The following is a 22,998-nucleotide window of genomic DNA, read 5'->3' as shown; positions in this document are numbered from 1 at the left end:
TGGGTATTTCCGGCGACGTAAACTATGGTGCGAATGCGGAAGTTACGGTTGCTGTTGTTGTAGGGTTTTAAAATAACATCCTTTGGCCGGATGAAATACGTGTCAATAATAGTAACATAAAACCAGAATAGAATGGAAGTGTCGATTGTTGCTTGATATGTATGCTTGGTAAGACTTATGTATTTTGTTTAATGTTTGTGTAAAATAATATTTTTAATTTAATATGTTGACAACTCAACGGAAATATAGCTGATAAGCAATATAGGCAAAGAAGCGATAGAAAAAACATTAATGGATGTGCAATACAACGCATTAGCGGATATGAATATGAATTTATCACATGCCGATTTGACTTCCACTTATACAGGTAAGCATCAAATGCCCATTTTTTGGCATATTGAGGTTAATTTGAAAATATATGTATGTATTTTGAACTATTTGGAGAATTGGCAAATAGTTTGAGGCAATGCTGCCAAGTTGACAATCCTGGCTGAAAATAAATCCATATCCACTAACAAAACTTTGGTTTGCTACAATGACGTTGAGCAAACCAGTTGCTGCTACAAAGCCTCTTCGACTTGGTTATTATGTTTTTAAACAGAAAAAGGGTGAGTTGTAATTCCTTCAAATACAGTCGATATGGATCTAATAGTGGTGGTGTCCATTTGTTGGCTTTAAGCGACCGCGTTTTGGAAAATTATTTTACGGAAATGAATAACAGTTGATATAGTTTAAATATATATTCATTCTTAAGATTTTTACTTCACAGACAAGTAAATTGAATAATTAAACTAATTACAAATTATTTAACGGAAATGAATAATAGTTGAAATGATTTAAATAATCACTCATTCTTAAGATTTTAACTTCACAGACAATTTAACTGATTAATTAATATTTCATATAAACCCTTTAAATATAATTTTCAAATCTAATAATAGAAAGACAGTTCCCAGAGTATTTCTACAGTAGTACTTAGCAATAAGCATATAGTTTAAAGTATTAACTATTGCGAGGATACTTGATTAACCACTAATTACATTTAAATAATCACACTTAATGCAATTCAAAAGTCGCTGTCACTCTCACCTGCAACTGAATACATTGTATGTATGTAAATACATTTCTTAACGTCTTATCAATTTCTTTCAAAGTTTATTTCATGCCAACTTCGTTAAGTAAATGCTCTTCACGTGTACCTAATCAAATCAAAAGAAATGCTCACTTTTAACTGATAACGCCCGAGACAGGTGTTTGAGAACTTCACCTGCAGCTAAAGAGTCTTCGCCGCATTCAGTGTCTCCTCGAACCCAGAATGTTACGGTACGCGAATAAGTCGTCGGTGCGGGCCTTGTGAATTAATTTCTGAATCAAGGTGTAGCGGTGGGGTTTCGCTTAGCGTTTGTTTTTGTTTGTATTTTATTTATTTATTTTTTTTTGTGGTCTTGACAAGTGAAGTGCTATTTTTTGAAAAGTTAGTGCCGCTTATCAGCTAGCCGTGTGAGTAATTTGCGATACAAATTATTGAATGATTGATATTGTGGGATCGTGCCGTGGTTGGTTTACTCAGTCAATTCGCATATTTCACACGGGATTAAATGCTCTATAAGAGTAGCAATTGAACATCGATTTAACGTGTGTAAAAATATATTAAAAATACAGAAATAATTACAAGTGATTGTTGAGCATCTTCAACATTTAATGAAATAACATGAAAAATGTTAATGAAAGTGTGGACTGATAACTAATAATTTTTAATCGCTCTGTGTGCCAAGTAAATTCTTTTTATTCAAAAAAAAATTAAAACAAAACTATAAATTGTGTTAAAAGTATAAAAATATTATTTCACAATAGTGATTTCTTTGTGAAAAACAGAAAAAGGTAATAATATCAGTGAAAATGTAACGTCATCATAATGCTTGGCTGCTCTCATTCAATTTGTATCTGATAATTGGTAAATTTCTGGTTGACGTAACGTTTACAATTAAATTGATAAGGAGCGAAAGTGTTTGCATATCTTTCATACCTGTATATTGGTGACAATTTAATCGTGTATAAGAAAATTGCCTGTATAATATACTTAAGTGTACTTATATATTGATATGTAATAGATATACATATTCACCTGTTTACGCTTGAACACAGCTTGCGGAAATATTTCGATTTATTTTTTTCAAATTGGCGGCAAATAGTTTCGGTTTGTAGTTGATTTAAAGGGTTTAGCTCTTTAAAGTTCTGGTGTTGTTATGTGCACTGTTGCGTTGTATGTTGTTGTTCAGTTTTGTATTATAATAGCTATATGCTAAAGTGATCTGATATCGTTTCGCTTTTTAGTGAGAAAAAAATGTCTGAGGGACTAATTAGTGTCTATGCCCTGGACAAGTGTGTTAATAATGAGTAATTAAATTACATAAAGTAAGCAAGGAATCTCCATCAACCAATTCAGAAGATATTATTGTGACAATATTGCACTGTTTTTTTTTTTTTATTTTGAAAAAAAATGTGACTGCGATAACGTTGATACAATATTGTGCCAGATAATCATTAAAGTCACCAACACACAAAGAAAGATAAAGCGATTTAACAAAATCAAACCGTTAATGACAAGCTGTAATGGACACATATCAATTTGTAGCGTGCGATTGTGAGTGCATATCAGCCGAACAAAGGGAGCGTCCGACACTTTTATGATGGCGCTGTTATCTTTGGCATTTGTCTGGCGTGAAATATGCCTGTGATTCGCCGTCATGGTTTTATTATGAAAATAATTGCTTTTAAATATTTGTTTCGGTTCTGCTTTTCGAGAACAATTTTTTTATATCTCTTTGGACTAGTAGCCGGTATGGAAAGGCTACCGCATATACTATATGTATTTCGTATTTGGTAGAATATATACATACGTGTTTAGTATAGAAGTATATTTGCATAAATTACGAATCACTTGCTCGTTTGATAAGGACTAATTAACTATATAGTAAATATATGCATGACTTAACTGAATTATCATAAACAAATAAAGATAATGATTAATATGTATAGGCTAATTACAAATTTTCGGTAGTTAGTAGATAATATTTTATACATGCTTACATATGAATATATAGTTTGTGCGTTGTGATAAAAAATTACCCGGAAAAATGCAAAATATTTAATTAGTACTTAATATTTATTTGGCGCCTTCAAAGTAATCTCCACCAGATGTAATACACTTATGCCAACGATTTTTCAATCTTCGAAACTATTTTCCTAAGGAAAAAGGATTCGAAGGAGCAGCAATTTCAGTGATTCAAAACGGTTTCCCCGAAGCGGTCGTTTGAGTTTGCTGAATAGCCAGAAGTAATACGGAGCTAAATCAGGCGGATACGGCGGTTTCAGCACGATATTTTTTTGGTGAAAAACTCACGAAGAATCAATGCAGTACGCGACGGTGCTTTTTGGTGGAGCAAAAACCAAGAGTTGAAGGCTCATAATTCCGGCCTTTTTTTACGAATAGCTTCGCGCAAACGACGAATAACACTCAAATTGTATTCATTATTGACAGTTTGGTCGGTCAGAAGGATTCGGAGTGCACCACACCTCGAAATCAAAGAAAACTGTCATCGATAATCAATTGACAGTCATCCGAGTGGACTGGATATGATGAACCCGCTTCAAAGCGTGTAAAAACGCTGCAACCGGCTTGCAAGGTTATGTTGTCTGCATTTTGATATGGAATAATTTTTATTGACTGACTTGAAAAAGGAGAGACCATCAGCAGCGACTATTTCATAGCGCAATTGGGCCGTTTGAAAGACGAAATCGCCGAAAAATGAACGCATTTGAAGAAAAAGAAAGTGTTATATTACAAGAACATAATACTACTTCACAAGTCAGTGAAAACGATGACAAAAATCCATGCATTGGGGTTGGAATTGCTTCCGTATTCTCCAAATTTGGTTCACAACGTTTATGTCTTGTTCTTGCCGAGAACTTTTACTTATATATAACGGGTGATTTTTTTGAGGTTAGGATTTTCATGCATTAGTATTTGACAGATCACGTGGGATTTCAGACATGGTGTCAAAGAGAAAGATGCTCAGTATGCTTTGACATTTCATCATGAATAGACTTACTAACGAGCAACGCTTGCAAATCATTGAATTTTATTACCAAAATCAGTGTTCGGTTCGAAATGTGTTTTATCGACAAATTTTGTTCAGCGATGAGGCTCATTTCTGGTTGAATGGCTACGTAAATAAGCAAAATTGCCGCATTTGGGGTGAAGAGCAACCAGAAGCCGTTCAAGAACTGCCCATGCATCCCGAAAAATGCACTGTTTGGTGTGGTTTGTACGCTGGTGGAATCATTGGACCGTATTTTTTCAAAGATGCTGTTGGACGCAACGTTACGGTGAATGGCGATCGCTATCGTTCGATGCTAACAAACTTTTTGTTGCCAAAAATGGAAGAACTGAACTTGGTTGACATGTGGTTTCAACAAGATGGCGCTACATGCCACACAGCTCGCGATTCTATGGCCATTTTGAGGGAAAACTTCGGACAACAATTCATCTCAAGAAATGGACCCGTAAGTTGGCCACCAAGATCATGCGATTTAACGCCTTTAGACTATTTTTTGTGGGGCTACGTCAAGTCTAAAGTCTACAGAAATAAGCCAGCAACTATTCCAGCTTTGGAAGACAACATTTCCGAAGAAATTCGGGCTATTCCGGCCGAAATGCTCGAAAAAGTTGCCCAAAATTGGACTTTCCGAATGGACCACCTAAGACGCAGCCGCGGTCAACATTTAAATGAAACTATCTTCAAAAAGTAAATGTCATGAACCAATCTAACGTTTCAAATAAAGAACCGATGAGATTTTGCAAATTTTATGCGTTTTTTTTTTTTAAAAAAGTTATCAAGCTCTTAAAAAATCACCCTTTACTTATCATATACCAAGCTAGAATTGTTATGCTATTTTCTTTTGTCACCTTTTTTTGTCAAAATTGGCCACCGATTCGGCAGTAATCTATTAACTTGAGCTTGCGGCAACCATTTTCAATGATTTCAGAACCGCGTCATAAGAATGACAGAGATTTCTATTCGGTGATATACTTTCACTCCTCAAATATATTCAGTAACAACTATTTTTTCAAAAGCTATAGACGAAGTTTGAACTCTAGAATGAAATATCGGAAACCCCATTAAGTATATGGTACACATGTCGTCATAAGTTTATAGGCGAAGGAAAAACGATGTCGAAGAAGCCTCTCATTTTGAAACACAATTTGAGTTTTGGTTATAAAATGCTTATATATTGGTTATATCTGACAGCTGAAGCTGAATATAATATTTGCTGCCAATAGCTTTCTCTGTGACTAATAGCCAAAGAGTGATATGGTAAATTTCGGTTATAATTGCATTCTGGCAAAAAAAAGTGGGTGCCAGTATTGTGCTTACCACAAACATATGTACGTAAAAAAGATCAGATAATAGCGAAAAAACAAACAAAGCTCTTGAACAAAATATTAGCCAAAACTAAAAATATACCAACCTGCTCTTGACATACTTATTTAGATTAAGTTAGGTCATAAGTGTTATGGACAATTTATTCAAGCATATTTAACGATCACATACTGGTTTGCGGAATTTCGCAACACAAGTGAAGCACCCCGTTCAGGGAGACCAGGAGTGTCAACCAGAAACCATCGCAAAATTATGACATTATGATGGGTATGTTGGTAAAGTTCATTCAAATGACGTGGTCAAAATGAAGATAAACGCTAATTTTAAAAGCCTCGGAGCTTCACTTTATCAAAATGACATAAGAAGATCCGAGAACCGTTTATATCAAAAGTATTACACTCCAACAAGTGTTATGTTGAAGATTAAGCCATTCTTTTATTCAAAGAACGTTCTCTCAATGATAGGCTAAATATTTTTTAAACAATTTATTAAATATTTGTAGCTATTAGCTAATAATTTTTCTGTCGCCTTAAGCTAAAATCGAAAAAATTTAGGTCCTCTTATCCTTTTGCCTTCTTTATTGTAATTGGGATTCTTTACAAAGTGGAATTCCAAATAAGTTAATCAGGTTAATACAATTTATTCACTCTCCACTTGAGTAGACTTATGTCATTTTAACTAAGAGCCATCGTTATATGTTTACTTCGGCTGCATCGGAGCTCCGTAGATTGCCTTTTATATTTCGGGATTTAGCCACCCTAGCAAGATTATCATGTTACCTATCGTGAGATTGAGGTCATCTCTATTAGATGGACCGGCATGCATTCAATATTGCAGAAAAGTAAATTCTGATTGACACACAATCATGTGTTTGCTAGTTGTCTTTCACGAAATAAGGAAAACCAATTGCCGAAGACCTGAACAATCTGTTTGGAGACTGTAGTGATGGCTCGGGTAATAATCCATGTCAAATTTCGTTAAGATTCTTCTTTTTTAGAGAGTCGCCTTGATGAATTCTCGTTTGGTATCGAACGACTCGAAGAGGACCTTCCCGATCCTGATGGATCTTTTAATCGGGCAGCTGCTTTTCGTGCTGTCAAAAGCAGGTTTGAAAAAGACAAAAGGGTGGTACGTATCGATTCTCTTTTCAAGAGTCTTATCCAGTGGTGAATATCTGGTCAGCAGTTGATTTTTAGGCCTAAAGCCACACAGATAAGGTCCAAATAGTTTGTTGACGGTGGGCTTTAAAATTTCACAATACCCTCGATAGAACCTTATATACGATGTTGAGCAGGCTTATCACACGGTAGCCTAGCGTAGATTGTGGGGTCTACCTTTTTGGATTGGGCAGAACACACCAGTCGTTGGACAAGCTTTGGTCCGATCATATTCCGCAAAGAAGCTGATGCATGCTCCTTATCAGTTTTTGCCACAGTATTTGAATAGCTCGGCCGGCAATCCATCGGCCCCCGCAGCTTTGTTCGAAGCATTACCTTGTCGGTTAGCTCGCCAAATTCTTCGTACTGACGCATTTCGGCATTTCTCTTCTTTTGTCTGCTAATGCGTCTCGCTTCCCTCTTCAACTCTCGGTATCTATCCCATCCCGCGCGTGTTGTGGTCGATTGTACGATTGCGAGGTATGCACTCTGCTTTTTCTTCACAGCGACACAGCACTCCTCATTGCATTTTCCGAAAACCAATGGTTTCGTGGTCCGAGTCGATGTTAGGACCACGGAGCGTACGCATGACTAAAACACTGGAGACGTGCCTTCCGTCTATCACAACATGATTGATCCGAAGGCAGGCAGCTTGGAAAATTTTTATGCTGGAATCTAGTGCTACAGACAACCATATTTCGGGCCGCGGCGAAGTCGATCAGCTTCAACCCAATTGGGGATGTTTCCTCATGGGGGCTGAATTTACCGACCGTTGTGCCAAAGATGCCTTCTTTGTCGCATGTCCTTAAATCGTTATCCTTAATGCGTTTGCCATGGTCGTCAACAAGGAAAGGGGGTTTCACTTCCAAGGCTGTTGTTTCGTTTTCATTGGAGGCGTTTTTATCGTGGCGGGTCCCAAGGCCAGCGCACAACCCTGGGGAAAAATGGTTCGCCTTTAAATGGATGTTCTCTGGCTACTTGCTCTAAGGCCGGAAGTCGTAAGATGCTTGAGACATCTGTAGAAGAATCGTTTCTGGCCGCTCCCAAGTGAATCGGTCAAAGAACTTTCCTCACTTACGTGAATTTCTACACATGACTCCATCCTTCGTGAAGATTATTGAAGAAAAAAGAACGTGATTTCCGACCAATATCTCAAAAATTTCGGAACTCGCGTTTGTCCAGAGAGACAGACAAACGGTTGAGCTAAATCGGACAAGCATCCCAGGCTGATCATTTGTATATAATAAAAATTATAGAGGGCCTTCGACGTGTCCTTCATTGTATTACAAACTTCAAGGCAAACTTAATAAAGCCTGTTCAGAATCTATTGAGAAAATTAAATGAAAATCGTTTTAAATACCCTGTTCTGGACATAAATATATCGCTCATTTGCTGCAAGACCGGCATAAATCAAAAAACGTGATTTTTGAGTTAATGCTGCAGAATTGTTCGTTATATCATACTTCATGTTGAGTGAAAAATTCATATGAATACCTCTTATATGCTCCGCTTGAGAAGAGGTGTAAGGTTGGAGTCACCGTGTAAGGTTGGAGTAAGTTGAAAACTTTTAACGCGTTTTCTGGAAAATCGATTTTTTTGACTTATGCCGGTCTTGCAGCAAATGAGCGATATGTATTCTTAAATCTTTGATTATTATGAACAGGTTAAACAGCTTTAAAAGTCACTAAGTGCAACGAGCAACAAAAATGAATGCGTTTTTAGAATCCTCAACCGAAGCCACGCCAGATCACGATGAGGGTCACCAAACAAAGTTGGTTAACCAAAAACAATGGGAACTGGGCTACTTGAAGGTAACAACAAAGTGTGGAGCAACAACCAAAAAATACATGTCATATATAAACTTTTTGAATACTTCTAGCGGAAATGCCGCAATCTCGAACTGGAGCAGTACTATATGTCCTATATGAATCGGTTGCGTTTAAGTCATCTCGGATTGTTCATATTCATACTAATACTTATAGCGATCGTGCATTCCTTGCTGATTATAATCACCTTTCCCAAAAATGTATGTATGTTTTGAGTATAAAAAGCATTTTGAAAATATTCTAAATTCTACTAACGGTCATAATTTTAGGAGAATCGCGACATCTATTTGGATATTGGCATTTATATGGGCTGCACTTTGATCATACTGATTGTGTTGCTATTTAATTTTCGCATGACACTCAACAAACGCTACGAATGGTTGACGTTCAGCTCGATTTGGTTGGCGATTTCCACGCTCGTCGTAATGGGTAAGAGCGCCGCCGCTACAAAACAAATTTGAAACCTATTTTTCTTCTTCTTCTTCTTCTTATTCACCGCAGATATCTCGATACCGATCTACCGCGCTGTGAAGGACTACAGCATCATCGTGCCCACCTACTACAGTTTCATCATCTACGCCACTTACATTTTCATGCCAATCACCGAAGATGTGCACGCCTTCGTGCTGGGCGTGTCTGTTTCCTGTTGCTATATGATATTGTTCCTATTCGTCACTTATCGTCGTCGTTTAGATGGCTCGCGTGAAATGGATGTGCCGAAGATCGTTTCCGAAGCTATATTTATGACTTGTGTCAATTTGCTCGGCTTGTTCTTTCGGCTGACGCGTGAGGTGGCCATTCGTACGACATTTCTCGATAAACGACAATGTGTCGAGGAGACTTTGGTGCTGCGTGCTGCGCGCGATCAGGAGGTGAGTGCCACGCAGTAATCTTGTAAATTGTATACTAATGCGTGTAATTGCAGAAAAGTCTACTTTTGAGCATAATCCCAGCGCAGATTGCTAATAAAATTGAAGAGGATGTGAAAATGCGTATTGAACATTTGAAGGAAAGCAAGAAAAATCGGCGATCCACGCACGATGGCATAAGGTAAGTAGTAGTTTTGTAACGATTTTATCCACTTAACAGACCACGTGTTATTGTTACCAGAAAAAGATAGTCTCAGAAGTTCAATAAGATTGAGCGTTATATGATTACAAAGAGTGGTATTGACCCTACTATAACCATTTGTGGCATAAAAACGCCGTCTGAATTTTATTGAGGAAACCCACATATTGACCAATATGTACGGTTTAAAGACAAGCGTTTATGTAAAGTATATGGGAGTTAGATAAAAAATAATTGAGGTTATATACTGCGACCTATGGTCTATTGTGCCCTCTCGATTCGAGGAGATTGCTGGGCACGATGGATGTGATCTACTTGATATTTTGACACGAGAGCAGGGTGATGCTTCTTGTTTTCCATTAATATATAACAGATTGATCGATATTTTCGGTAAAAATTTAGGTTAAAGTCCCAAAATTTGGTAAATAAAAATAAAATAAAATCAAAAATGTAGATATGGTCCGATTTTGAAATATTTAGACAAGAGGACATACCTCAAATCGCTATCTATACTAAGTTTGATGCCGATCACTTCATTGGTTTTTAGTTGATCGGGTCGTTCCTGAGATATAGGATTTCAGCAAAAGGTAGGAAATGAGATAATACTTGCAGAGTAAATTGATTATATAATATTATATGCGGCATCTTAAGATGACGAGGTTGGAAAAAGGGTCCACCTTTTTTTTCTCAGTTATACATTGTCATTTCACCTAACTTTACAGTCAACTAAAAGAACGTAAAGTATTATAAATGCTATATATAATGTCTAAGGGTACGTGTGGGCCGACTACATAACTCTTTGGTACAGAATCGCGAATCGGGATCACTGTATTTGATAGGTAAATACTATGGACCAATATCGTTATTTTCTCTAAGGAAAGTTGGTATATTAACTAAGCGTCTTTTAATATTTTGCTAAACTCAAACTGTCTCACAAAAATAGGCTGGTCCCCGGGTATATTTGGGTTTGATGTATCGATAAATATTAGGTCTACAACTTTGCCTCCGCCGTTTTCCAATAGATGTCTCTATGGTCAGGCACTGGTCGATTAAATCGTTTTACATCGATCTTGGACATTTGTGTCAACATTAACTCAACAAAACATTTGTAGAGATCTGTTTACATCCCATACTTATTCTCAACTGAAAATGTCACTTTTTGAGCCAAATTCTCGACATTTGCGGGAAATTTTGCTTTTCTTTTTTAATTCCAAGAAAAGTGCGGCTGAGGACCCGTCTACGCTTTACTGAGGCTGACACATACATAGATAATACTATTACTTACTCTACTACTACCACCTATATGATTTCTATTAGGTATTAAAAAATATAGAATTTTTGTAAAGCAATACAGTTCAAATTCTACATTCTCAATCCTCAGTAGTTTTGAAAAATACCGTTAAATGAGAGACGAGCTAGGTTATTATCCGATTTTATCCATTTTTGCGTCGTAACATGTATTGGGGTACTAGTTTTGCCAAGATGACTTACAAATTTGGGAAAACTTTAGTAAACCGTCCCAGGATTTCGGGAATAAAGTGGTAATTTTCAACTTTAAACGCAAATATCTCGAAAACTACGAGTGTAAGTTTCCTGCGGCTATAATTATATTTATATTCTTTATCTGGAGAACCTCCTCTATCTGATCATACCCATTTTATTCACGAAATCCTGGGACGGTATTCTAAAGCCGACACAAAAATTGTTATGGCATAATATTTTTCAAAACCTTTAGAACTGTTATCTCTGCGTTCTCACTAAATTTAATATTTTCAGTACTACACCGACTCCTTTATGGCGGCAAATGGATACAGAGTAAGTATTTACAATTATTAATATATGTATATAGAGAAATTAATATATTTTCGTAGTTTATAAAAAATAATATAATTTTAAAAGACTTAATTATTATCGAATTTCTTAAACACTCTTTGTCTTAGGCTTATTCTTCGATTTGTTGTTGTTAACCCAAAATCCAGTCACGTAATTTTGAATTTATAAAATCAATATGTGGACTCAGCAATCCAAGTCAAGAATGTTCCGAAAGAATAACAGCGGAGTAGTACATTTTACAAGAAATTTTGTAGGTTGGGTGTACAGTAGAGGTGTTCTACGTTATATGGAGATTTTTGAAATAGTGTTTTAAGTTAACAGAATGGGCTAATTTCTTTCCTTTTTATGTAAAAATGTTTAAAAAAAATTTTGGGGACAATTGGATGATGGGAAGACGGCGCGGAAATGTTTTAAAATTAAAAATTTCCTTCCTATAGGAAAAAACAAGTTTTATGTATTCAAGTATCAATTTTTCTTTTAGTGTATTTATTAAATGAATATGTATGCTTTAATATGTCTCAACTAGCACGATATAAAGAATAATTTTAATAATATTTTGTTCTTATTTCGAGTGAAAAAACGGTAAATAATTTCACTTGAGTAAAGCTGAATTAAAAGGCTTAAGTCAGATTTGCGTTTTTTAGTGCGTTTATATATAAAAGCTTGGTACAAATGCTCTAATGCATTTACCTCTCCCCTGCATGATTTAAACTTTGTAAAAGAATGTATTAATTATGGAAAAGTGAACCCAAGTATTTCTTCGGAATTGCTGAGAAAAATGCAACAACACTGGTGGTATTTGTCAGAGGAAAACGTCGCAATGGCTTTCTTTGATTTCAATGTTTCTGTAGATGTTAAGAAAAAAATGGTAAAAAATTTAAAATCAGAAGAGCTAACTATTAAACTACAAAACAATCGCAAAATAAAACAAGTAAGGAAGGGCTAAGTTCGGATGTCACCGAACATTTTATACTCTCGCATGATAAAGTGATAATCGAGATTTCATTATCCGTCATTTACATATTTTTTTAAACGTGATACCTCAGCTCAAATACCGTATTTGTGTAAAGTTTTATTCCGCTATCATCATTGGTTCCTAATGTATATATTATACAGAGAAGACATCAGATGGAATTCAAAATAGCGTTATATTGGAAGAAGGCGTGGTTGTGAACCGATTGCACCCATATTTCGTACATATCATCAGGGTGCTAAGAAAATATTATGTATCGAATTTCATTGAAATCGGTGGAGTAGTTCCTGAGATATGGTTTTTGGTCCATAAGTGGGCGACGCCACGCCCATTTTCAATTTTTAAAAAAAGCCTGGGTGCAGCTTCCTTCTGCCAATTCTTCCGTAAAATTTTGTGTTTCTGACGTTTTTTGTTAGTCGGTTAACGCACTTTTAGTGATTTTCAACATAACCTTTGTATGGGAGGTGGGCGTGGTTATTATCCGATTTCTTCCATTTTTGAACTGTATATGGAAATGCTTAAAGAAAACGATTCTGTAGAGTTTGGTTGACATAGCTATAGTAGTTTCCGAGATATATACAAAAAACTTAGTAGGGGGCGGGGCCACGCCCACTTTTCCAAAAAAATTACGTCCAAATATGCCCCTCCCTAATGCGATCCTTTGTGCCAAATTTCACTTTAATATCTTTATTTATGGCTTAGTTATGACACTTTATAGGTTTTCGGTTTCCGCCATTTTGTGGGCGTGGCAGTGGGCCGATTTTGCCCATCTTCGAACTTAACCTTCTTATGGAGCCAAGAAATACGTGTACCAAGTTTCATCACGATATCTCAATTTTTACTCAAGTTACAGCTTGCACGGACAGACGGACGGACGGACAGACAGACATCCGGATTTCAACTCTACTCGTCATCCTGATCACTTTGGTATATATAACCCTATATCTGACTCTTTTAGTTTTAGGACTTACAAACAACCGTTATGTGAACAAAACTATAATACTCTCTTTAGCAACTTTGTTGCGAGAGTATAAAAATTAAGTGACTTAGGCAATTCGGATCTAAGCGGATTTGTATCGAAAAGAACTTTAACATTTTTTATGAAGTACAAGTTGTCAACCAACTTTTTGTATTTGGATCCAGAGTCTTGGGAAACAAACGAGGAATTCCAAAATGGTCGCACAATATGCCACAAATTGCTTGTTACTAATGATACAGCGGAAAGAGGTATTAAATTTATAAAGGATTTCAATACTTTTCTTACAAATAAAGAAGAAGAAAAACAGTTCCTCCTTAAAGTTGTTGAAGAATACAAAAAAAAATATAAGTCCTATAAAAAATCAGAATTAATTTAAGTTTTAATATTTCTAGACGTATTAAATAAATTGATATGAATAAAAATATTTCCTTTAAATAGTCGTTTTAAGTTAATATAATGCAAAAAATTGGAGAAAAATAATACACTAAAAGAAAAATTGATACTTGAATACATAAAACTTGTTTTTTCCTATAGGAAGGAAATTTTTAATTTTAAAACGTTTCCGCGCCGTCTTCTCATCATCCGATTGTCCCCAAATTTTTTGTTTAACATTTTTACATAAAAAGGAAAAAAAAAATAACCCATTCTGTAAACATAGCATACATTTTGAATTTTTAGGACAGGTCTAGTGTACAGCTGTGTCCTAACTAATAAATTTGCAAAACGCTTAGTGGCCAATACAAATTTGCACAGGCGTTTAATATCCCTTTCCGCCAGTTCGGTGGGTTGTCTGAAGGTATGCGTTCCCAAGTGTTTAAGCGTTGACTTCCCAAACGCCGTACAGAGGGCAAAGAGATCACTAGATTTCTTGCGATCGATCTTGGGCTAATCCAACTATCTAGTAGTAGATCACAAGAAGATACGAGAGCTTTTAAGGTTCTTTCCTTGCTAGCTCATCAACTTTACAATTGCCTGCGGTTCCACTGTGGCCTACTACCCATACCATACTGTTATCACAAAGAGACTCGATGCTATTGATAACGAGGTTAAGCACTTCTTGACCAACGCTGAACGCACTATTAAAAAAACTACGATTAGATGAGATTTTCTCGACATCGAAAATTTAGCTATTGCTTTATAATTGGATTAAGTTGACAGAAGATTTCGAACGTCTGTTTGTGGGTAACATGTTTAAGAGTTAACCCCACAACTCCTTGAAAGAAAGTGTAGTCTTAGATCAAATAGTATACCTCGGTCCTCTTTCTTATCAGGGCATCAGTCTCTTGCTGGTACTTTGAAAAGTGCTAGAAAGGGATATTATATTGGAACGGCTTCTAGAGTTAATTCCGGGGCGTGTTGTGGATAGGCAGTATGGATTTAAGATAGGAAAGGAATGTAATTAAGAGGATGTTTAGAGTCTAGTTGGGGAGAATAGTAAGAAATATGTTCATGGCATATCTGATTTCAAGGTGGCATTAGAATACCGAAGCTGCGTGATACAACGCCTAGAAGAACTTGGCTGTTTGAAAATTACTCTTTGGCTGAGTTTTTTTTTTCAAATGAAAAGCCTCTACTGTTGTCATGAATGAGAGTGCGGAATCCGTGGTCAATATATTTGGAATCGCATGTTGAGCTCTCGGAGTGCTTGAGCACCTCTGTAAATGTTGTGTGCATGCGGAAGACCTTCTCCTTCTGGTTGTAGGACCATTATAATATATAGCAGCCATAAAAATTTATTATCAAAATCAGGTTAAGGATCTGTTTTTAAAATTCTTTTTTTCTTAAAATAACAAATAAATATTAATATTTATATTAAGTACTTCAAATATACCCTCTTCAGCTGCTTTAACATTTAAATTTATCACAGAAAACTCTTTATTGAACCACATGATGATGTCTCGATTTTATATGCGGACGTTGTCAACTACACTTACTTAACGACGACGTTGGATGTGAAGACCTTAGTGGAAACTTTGCACGATTTATTCGTCAAGTTCGACACAGCATCACAGGTAAAGCAAGAAAGCCCACAAGATGCCTCTTAAAACATTTTGGAATCCAAAATTCGTTTTTACAGGAATATGATGTGCTGCGCATTAAGTTCTTGGGCGACTGTTATTACTGCGTTGCGGGCGTACCGTTACCAAACGAATATCACGCCAGATCCTGTGTATATCTTGGCCTGCGCATGATCAAGGATATACGTGACGTGCGGTAATTAATCACGAATGTGGCCACATGCTTATTTGTGACTCAAATTCTCACCTCTAACTCGTAGATCGAAGCGCAAGTTGGATATTGATATGCGTATCGGTGTCCATTCGGGCAATATACTCTCGGGCGTGATCGGCGCCAATAAATGGCAATTCGATATCTGGTCCAAAGATGTGGATATAGCCAATCGCTTGGAGTCGACAGGCGAAGCTGGACGCGTGCATGTTAGCGGGCAAACATTACAACAGCTCGATGGCGAGTTCATTTACGAGGAGGGCACGGCGAAGGCGCGTGACGATCCGGTGCTGCGTAAATACGATATTCATTCGTTTCTCATAAAGCCGCCGTCTTCGCGAGTTAGTATGCTTTAACTTTGATTTTGTGTTGTGGTGAAGTCATTAATTTTGCTTCAAATGCGTTGTAGTAATTTTGTTGTGTGTGTGTTTTCAGGTAACATCATTCATTACGATGCGACGTCCACCCTCGTCGCTGCGCAAAAATCTGGAGCCCAAACAGGCAGCGGTATGTTTTGATAAAGAATTTTAAATATTTCTTTTTAGTGTGTGATTTTTTTTGTTTATTTTATTTTATATTTAATATAGGACCCACGATATGAAGTATCGACGAATTTCATGCAAAACAGCATAAGTCAATATAATCAAATTCGCAATCAAGCCACATTGGAGATGAGTCGTGAGGTGGATAAAATGCCTATTGGACGCATACAGTAAGATTTTTCATTTTGATAAAGCTTTATTTATAGTTACTTATACGCCGTGTATACCCAATAATTTATGACTTTGGCGTTATCAATGAAATTTTCGAGTTTGAGAAGATAACAGACGAGCATATTCGAATTAGATGTTTTGACCGAAAAATGTTATATGGTACACCATAGAAAGAAAGAGAAAAATATATGGTTGAGATATCATTGGTCTTAACAACCAGGCTGAAGCAAAGCAAATGAGTCTGGTAGTAAACGAGGACAAGACGAAATATCTCCTGTCATCAAACAAACAGTCGTCGCAATTGCGACTTCGCTCCAACGTCACTGTAGTTAGACCAGATTGTGGGGTCTCTCTTTTTGTGCATTCGGCAGAGCACACTTAAATTCCAATGTTGTTGTTAGAAGGGTTATCAATCCCCGTTATGATGGCAGGGATTCTCCATTTTGTCGTCGACGTCATCTAGCGGGAGGCCCAGGAAACGTTATGTTTCGACGGGGTCGGACCAAAGGGAAAGGGGTGTTGATGAGTAGGGTTGGCAGGGCATGCAAGGAGGTGGCCAGTGTCATGCGGAGACTCATTGCATGCAGGACATATATTGGATATGTTGGGGTCTATTCTGAAAAAGTAAGAGTTTAACCTGCTATAGTATCCAGAACGAAGCTGCGCTAGGGTCACTCACGTTTCTCGCGGCAACTCGAGCTCTTCGTCTGCGATAGATGGGGATTTGACGCCAAGAACGCCATTCACTGGAAGGGAGTCGGTGAAGGTGTTGATAGCTCCTCTGTGAATGGTGTTCAGTACCTGTCGGAAGTTAATCTTAAATTCCAATCGTCGGCGTCGCTTTCATCCGACCATTTTCTAGCATAATGCATGCTCCCTTTTAATTCTTCACCGCCGTGTTTGAGTAGCTCGGCCGGCAATATATTAGCCAACGCCGCTTTGTTTTTCTTCAAACGGGTAATTGCTATTCGAACTTCTTCATGGTCGAGCAATGGAATGGCTTTATGCTTTTATTGTTAATAGTTCATCCATCGAACTGAAGGCCAGGACTCGGTGACGGAGTCTCTCTCCTACCATGAATCCCACACCGAAATCGCGCTTTATTGGAATCGTTTCTGGGCACTCGCAATTGAATGGCGCTCAGAGAACTCTCCTCTCTTGTCTGAACTTCCACACATGACTCCATCCTCCACTTTCCACATTTTAAAAATTCGCAGACAAACTTTTCACGTCGGAAAATTTTTTTATCGGCTCTGTTTGCAGGCGTGTTCAAATGAACTAGTCCGAGTCAAATTTGATCAGATCGAGTACAACTATATTTATTTTACTATACATTTTTATTTATATTAACATTAATAACAGTGCAAAATTATTACATTTGTTCCCAGGGTCTCCAAACTATGCTTTGGCCACGAAAAACGTTTAACGCAAGACGAAATGGAAGGACAAATCTTTCGCAGCAATATAACCTCAATATGTCTATTCTTCAAAGATTGGCGCTGGGAGCTGATGTTCATGAAGCAACCGGATTTTATGCTCAAGTACAGTGTGCTAGTTTCTTATATAACGCTCGTGTGCGCCATCGTCATGCAAGCCGTCAATTCAACGTAAGTAAAACAGATGCGAATAACTTTCGGACTCACCTGGATAATCAAATAATTTTATTGCAGCCCCACAGAAGAGTTTTGGGTACTTGTGACGGTTGGCAATGTCTTAATGCTGCTGCTGTTGGCTTTGGTTTGGTATAAAAAACTCTGGATAATGTTTATTAGTGAAACGGAATTATCAAGGCCAAAGCAAAGGCTCAGCAAATGGCTCTACAAACTCTCCGATGGCATACAAGGCAATATACTGGTGCGCAGCAGCATCTACTTGGTGGTGATTATACTGCATTCAACCGGCATCATCTTGCAATTGGTAGGTGTTGAGGATGGTGATGTGGAATTAAAACAGAAATGGTAATTTTGTAGTATAAAGTCATACTAATACACTTTATTTTCAGTTAGATTGCAATAAGAGTGCTGCTGTGGGCGAAGCTATTTTGGGCACAACGCGAAATGAGACCACCTGCTTCAATGCTTGGGTGCGTTTAAGTTCCAGCTGGAGCTATTAACATGCAACACTTTCAAATGTCTGTAATAATGATCCTCTCTCTAACCGCAGGCTGTCACCGAGTGCTTTATGCTCAGCATTTGCATCACCTTCCTCTTCACGCGCATTCCATTCGTCCTCAAGGCTAGTGTCGGCATAGCGACATTGGTTTTCTATACCATCGTTGTAACCTTGTCGTATAGCTACGTTTATGGTCAAAGTCTGAGCACGAATGACACACTTTATCCGGAGTATTCGCATATATTTGTGATGTGCATTTCGGTGGGCATATTCCATTTGATGGACAGACAAACGGAATTCATTGCGAAAGTGGACTATAAGTGGGTGTTATACATTTTTTGTAAATATTTTTAATACGTATTTTTCTTTAATTTTAGCTGGAAACGTCAATTGCTGAAGAAACAGGACGATGCCAAATTCACAAACGAAACCATTTCCATTCTCATCAATAATATACTGCCATCACATGTCGGTGAGTGGGGGCGTAGTGTGAGAGTGGGGGAGTATATACCAAGAAAAACACTATTCAGCGTAATATTTTCCGACTCAATATAAAATTTAGTCTAAAAAACACAAATATCTTCCAGAACCTTATCCAAGCTGCTAAATTACAACATAATAATTTTAAAACAACATATAATCTAATAATCTCTCTTTCTAGCCGATATTTACATGTCGCGTCAAATGACGAATGAACTTTACTACGAGGAATATGATAATGTTGCCGTTATGTTTGCCACAATACGAAATTACGACACCGAACAAGTCGGCATACGAGTTTTAAATGAGATTATTTGTGATTTTGATGAAGTGGTAAGTGATTTTTATGTATTTCTGCATGCGAGTTAGTAAGTATTAATATGTAGTAGAGAATTATTGCTATCATGACGTCACTTTAGCAATGCAAAGCAAGCGAATTGGTGAGATTGGACTCATATCTTGAAGCATAGAAACCAAAAATATCTGCAGATGTCATAGATTAATCTTGCTCTTAATTGAAAAAAGAATTATAAATCTAAAATTCAGGAGCTAATATTGTAATGAGAGTACTCATGAAATTTAAGAACTTTCTTCAAGAAAATATTCACTTATACAATCTGAAACTTTGGAAAGTATTAAGAGAAATTAAGTAGTAAATCATTAGTAAATACAATTATTTCAAAACTCAAATCAAACGAAAGTAGTATATAAGCTATTGCAAATAGGTCAAATATGACCTTCGGTAATATGTTGTTGTTTTGACGGTTTGCACTAGGTTCTCTTGAGGCAAATTTTTCACCAGAAAACTCAATTGCCATAAACAGAAAATGTTAGTAGTCACTTGGCGGCAAGTCCTATTTACAAAGTGAATGTGTAAAAACATCTCAATTAACCTTCCGGAGCTACTGAGCTAAAGGTCAGGGTTAAGAGTTTGGCCGAAGTTGACACGCCGTAGTAGATGATCTTCCTCCAATTCCACCAAACAAACAACGAACCCATCCGATCCGCTAATCCTAACTTGGCCCCCGTTTGCGACAGCTTTCCGCGGTTCGACTACAACTCTCTTGAAGTTGCCATATGTAACTCCGCATCAGAAATGGATTGACTTTATTGCAATCCGCAGATAAACACCCATATATTGAGCTTCTTTCTAACTTTACTTTCATGGTACCAAACGTTTTGTTTTTGTCATGCTCAGCTTCTGGCATTCGAATCAGTGATTATATAAAGGTCGGACTCTACGATTTCTATTATTTTATAGAGATTTATTCGATAATTGTCCTTCCAGAGAGTGATGTTTCTTTGGCATCAAAACAGAATCGACGAAATCAAAACTGCGCTTGATTGACTCACACACAGCTAAGTCAGGTGAATACGACACTATATTGATTGAACATTTGGCGAAAAACTCACGAAGAATCAATGCAGTATGCGACGATCCATTATCGTGGTGCAAAAACGAAAGGTTGTCGGCCTATAATTCCGTCCTCTTTTTCGCGCAAAAGACGCATAACACTCAAATAGTATTTCTTGTTGACAGTTTGGGCGTCGGAAGGAATTCGGAGCGGACCACACTTCTATAATCGAAGAGAACTGTCAACATGACCTTGATTTTTGACCTACTTCGAAGTGGGCTCGGCTTCGGCTCAGCTTTGCCACGATATTTGTACGATTGATCGTCTCTTTCCGGGGTCGTAAGCATAGATCCAAGACTCATCGCCAGTAGTATTATGTTTCATGACATCCTGGCAGTCGGAAAGCATTGTTTCACAGACGCTGGATCGACGCTGTTTTTCGAAAAAATTTGGGATTTTGGAACCAATCGTGCTTTCACTTTTCTCCCAATTATCTTTCAAAATGATTTTCACTGAAACTTCCAATATTCTAACGATGCCAGTTAGATTGTTAATCGTCGATTCTCTAGCACCAATTTCTTTATTTTACTGACGTGTTGATCATCAGATGATGTTCATGGCCGTCCTGGATGTGGTTCGTCATCAACGCGTTCTCGATCCTCTTTGATTAATTTGTACCAGTCAAAAACACTTCCTTGCGACAAACAATTATCACCGAAATATTCTGAACGTTCCGGCACCAAAATTTTTATTCCGCACACAAAATGTAATGGAACTTCTTTATTGAATAATTTGACTCATCGTAAAAATGAGCACTTCAGAGAGACAAGACAAACCATCCCAAAATTATTCCATTACTTACTCTTTTCCACAGCTGATTAAAGATTTTGACTTCCTGATCGGCATTCTATGCGAGAGAATAGGTGCTATCTTAAAACTTTGGTTGCCTTAGCTTCCGACACTCTGCAGCAATATGATCAATTATCGCAAACTTAACATGTTCATTTGTAATAAGTTGAATTAACATAATCTCAAACATGAAGATATGCTCTTCTCGGTTTTATTTTGTAAAGTATAAAATTTCGAAGTTCTTGTAAAATTCCGTATGGCTTTAAAGAATATGGTGAATATTTCTAAAATTGGAGACTTTGGGAAGAAGTATTGAAAATCGCAAGGTCTTGCCAAGGACCAATGGGAATGGTCTGTCATATACAAGTGAATTATGAGGATAACATAAGAACACTTAGTGCAATGTGCATTCGAATCATTATCAACTCATTTCACTATCCAAGTAAAGTGGATCTCACGGTATTCTGAGACACCTAACGAAGCACTGATAGCTGGTTTAAAAATAGAGGAAATCTCCATTCATATCAAGACATCAAAGAATTCACTAAATAATAGAAAGTTATCAAGATTCAACCCACCCTTGAACTCAAGTCCGGCAGCATAGCGCTGACAATAGTCTCTTTTTAGCTGAGCACTTACACAGGAAAGAGGAAGGTGGAAAAGATCAAAGTTGCGGGCTGGACTTATATGGCAGCTTGTGGCTTGGATCCAAAGCGTTCGGAGCACCGGAAAACGCAAACAGCCTATCGCAGCTCCTCACTACTGCCCAACGGGCGCAGGAGTCATTATTGTAAGCAATTGGATCGCCGAATTTTGAAAGTGTCTTTTCATACAAAATATATTTCTTTAAATATAGCAAGTCGGCAGCTGGATATCGATGAAGAAGCGCAGATTGGCGATGATGATCAGCCCACAACCAGCAGACACGCCGACGTTCAGTCTATAAGACTGCAGGAATATGAGGGCCACAACAAGAAGGCTTATAAATCGGAGGATTATAACGATGTGGTCTTTGTAATGCTACAATTTGCTTTGGAACTGATGCGTACAATGAAGTGCTTCAACATCGAGAACCTACAGTGCGAAGCTGATGATGAGGACTGCGGCGCTTTGCGTATTGGTAAGAGGATAGGTTTATGCCATCAAAAAGAAATTTATATAACACCAAAGTACTGTTACTTTTTTTACCGCTGAAAGGCATCTCCAATGGTCCCGTTATGGCTGGCGTGGTGGGTTCTTACAAACCGCATTATGACATCTGGGGCAATGCAGTGAATATGGCCTCGCGTATGGACTCAACCGGCATAGCCGGCTCCATACAAGTCACACAGAATACTGCCAAAATATTGGAATCGTATAACGTTAAGTGCACGTATCGTGGGCTGACCTTCGTTAAGGGGCGTGGTCATATTCCTACATATTTTGTTAATGTCGATGAGTCGCTGCACTTCGTAAAGATTCGTGAGGAGGACGTTGTGGACGGGGAGACTACTAGTAATTTGGATAATGAAAGTTTCAGCTGCTAGATTTAAGGATATCGAAAATAGTTTTAAGTATTTTGTTATGTGTGTAATTGAAGTATTAAGTGTAAGTATTCTTTTGTTTTAGAATGTGACTAGTCAATAAATTATATTTAATAGTAAAAAACAAATAATTTTTAAAATCTTGCAACATATTGCTCCAGAGTACAATAGTTTTGTCACCTAAAACTTATGAAGATACATTAAAGCTTATATATATGTATTTATGTACATATATAGTATAAATCTTCAGAATGACGAAACGAGTTGAAATCCGGGAGACTGTCTGTCGGACTTACTTTCTACCTAACTCAGTTTTAACCATTAGACAGTATGGCATCTCAAGTATAACAGTTGTCAAAATCGAATCTTGGCCTCCAGTTCCCTAATACGTTGACACCAGTGCCTTTAGCTGACTTTTTACCTTAAAATATCTTAACAATATATTCTCGAGTGACAC

At 37.3% G+C, this 22,998-nt stretch overlaps 1 protein-coding gene across 9 annotated transcripts; it reads left to right on the top strand.

Annotated features, from left to right (window-relative positions):
* The first annotated feature begins 1,287 nt into the window (after positions 1 to 1,287).
* Positions 1,288 to 22,680, top strand: LOC105230064 (adenylyl cyclase X E). 9 transcript variants are annotated; one of them, XM_049458786.1, is made up of 21 exons: positions 1,293 to 1,500; positions 8,265 to 8,412; positions 8,481 to 8,627; positions 8,697 to 8,856; positions 8,929 to 9,299; positions 9,353 to 9,477; positions 11,272 to 11,310; positions 15,148 to 15,292; positions 15,358 to 15,494; positions 15,559 to 15,850; positions 15,945 to 16,016; positions 16,097 to 16,221; positions 17,611 to 17,829; positions 17,893 to 18,139; positions 18,225 to 18,305; positions 18,386 to 18,654; positions 18,712 to 18,806; positions 18,996 to 19,147; positions 21,646 to 21,808; positions 21,875 to 22,138; positions 22,216 to 22,680. In XM_049458786.1, the coding sequence occupies exons 2-21, from the start codon at positions 8,308 to 8,310 to the stop codon at positions 22,542 to 22,544; spliced, it is 3,537 nt and encodes a 1,178-aa protein (XP_049314743.1). In that variant the 5' UTR covers positions 1,293 to 1,500; positions 8,265 to 8,307; the 3' UTR covers positions 22,545 to 22,680. The 9 variants fall into 9 exon arrangements, 8 of the variants coding, with proteins under 8 accessions (XP_049314749.1, XP_049314748.1, XP_049314743.1 ...); XM_049458784.1 differs by having other exon boundaries at positions 1,293 to 1,881; XM_049458785.1 differs by having other exon boundaries at positions 1,293 to 1,954.
* Positions 22,681 to 22,998: the final 318 nt, after the last annotated feature.

Source organism: Bactrocera dorsalis, chromosome 5 (assembly GCF_023373825.1).
Source record: "Bactrocera dorsalis isolate Fly_Bdor chromosome 5, ASM2337382v1, whole genome shotgun sequence".
NCBI classification, from domain to species: Eukaryota; Metazoa; Arthropoda; class Insecta; order Diptera; family Tephritidae; genus Bactrocera; species Bactrocera dorsalis.
The sequence above is the reverse complement of the archived record's forward strand: the minus strand, read 5'-3'. Positions and strand labels throughout refer to the sequence as shown.

What these genes read in the sequence shown, in the direction of transcription:
- LOC105230064 (XM_049458786.1), top strand. Translation starts at nt 8,308, where the DNA reads ATGAATGCGTTTTTAGAATCCTCAACCGAAGCCACGCCAGATCACGAT. An exon ending in GGGAACTGGGCTACTTGAAG is followed by an intron (nt 8,413 to 8,480) that starts GTAACAACAAAG and finishes GAATACTTCTAG; the next exon opens with CGGAAATGCCGCAATCTCGA. An exon ending in TGGCGGCAAATGGATACAGA is followed by an intron (nt 11,311 to 15,147) that starts GTAAGTATTTAC and finishes AATTTATCACAG; the next exon opens with AAAACTCTTTATTGAACCAC.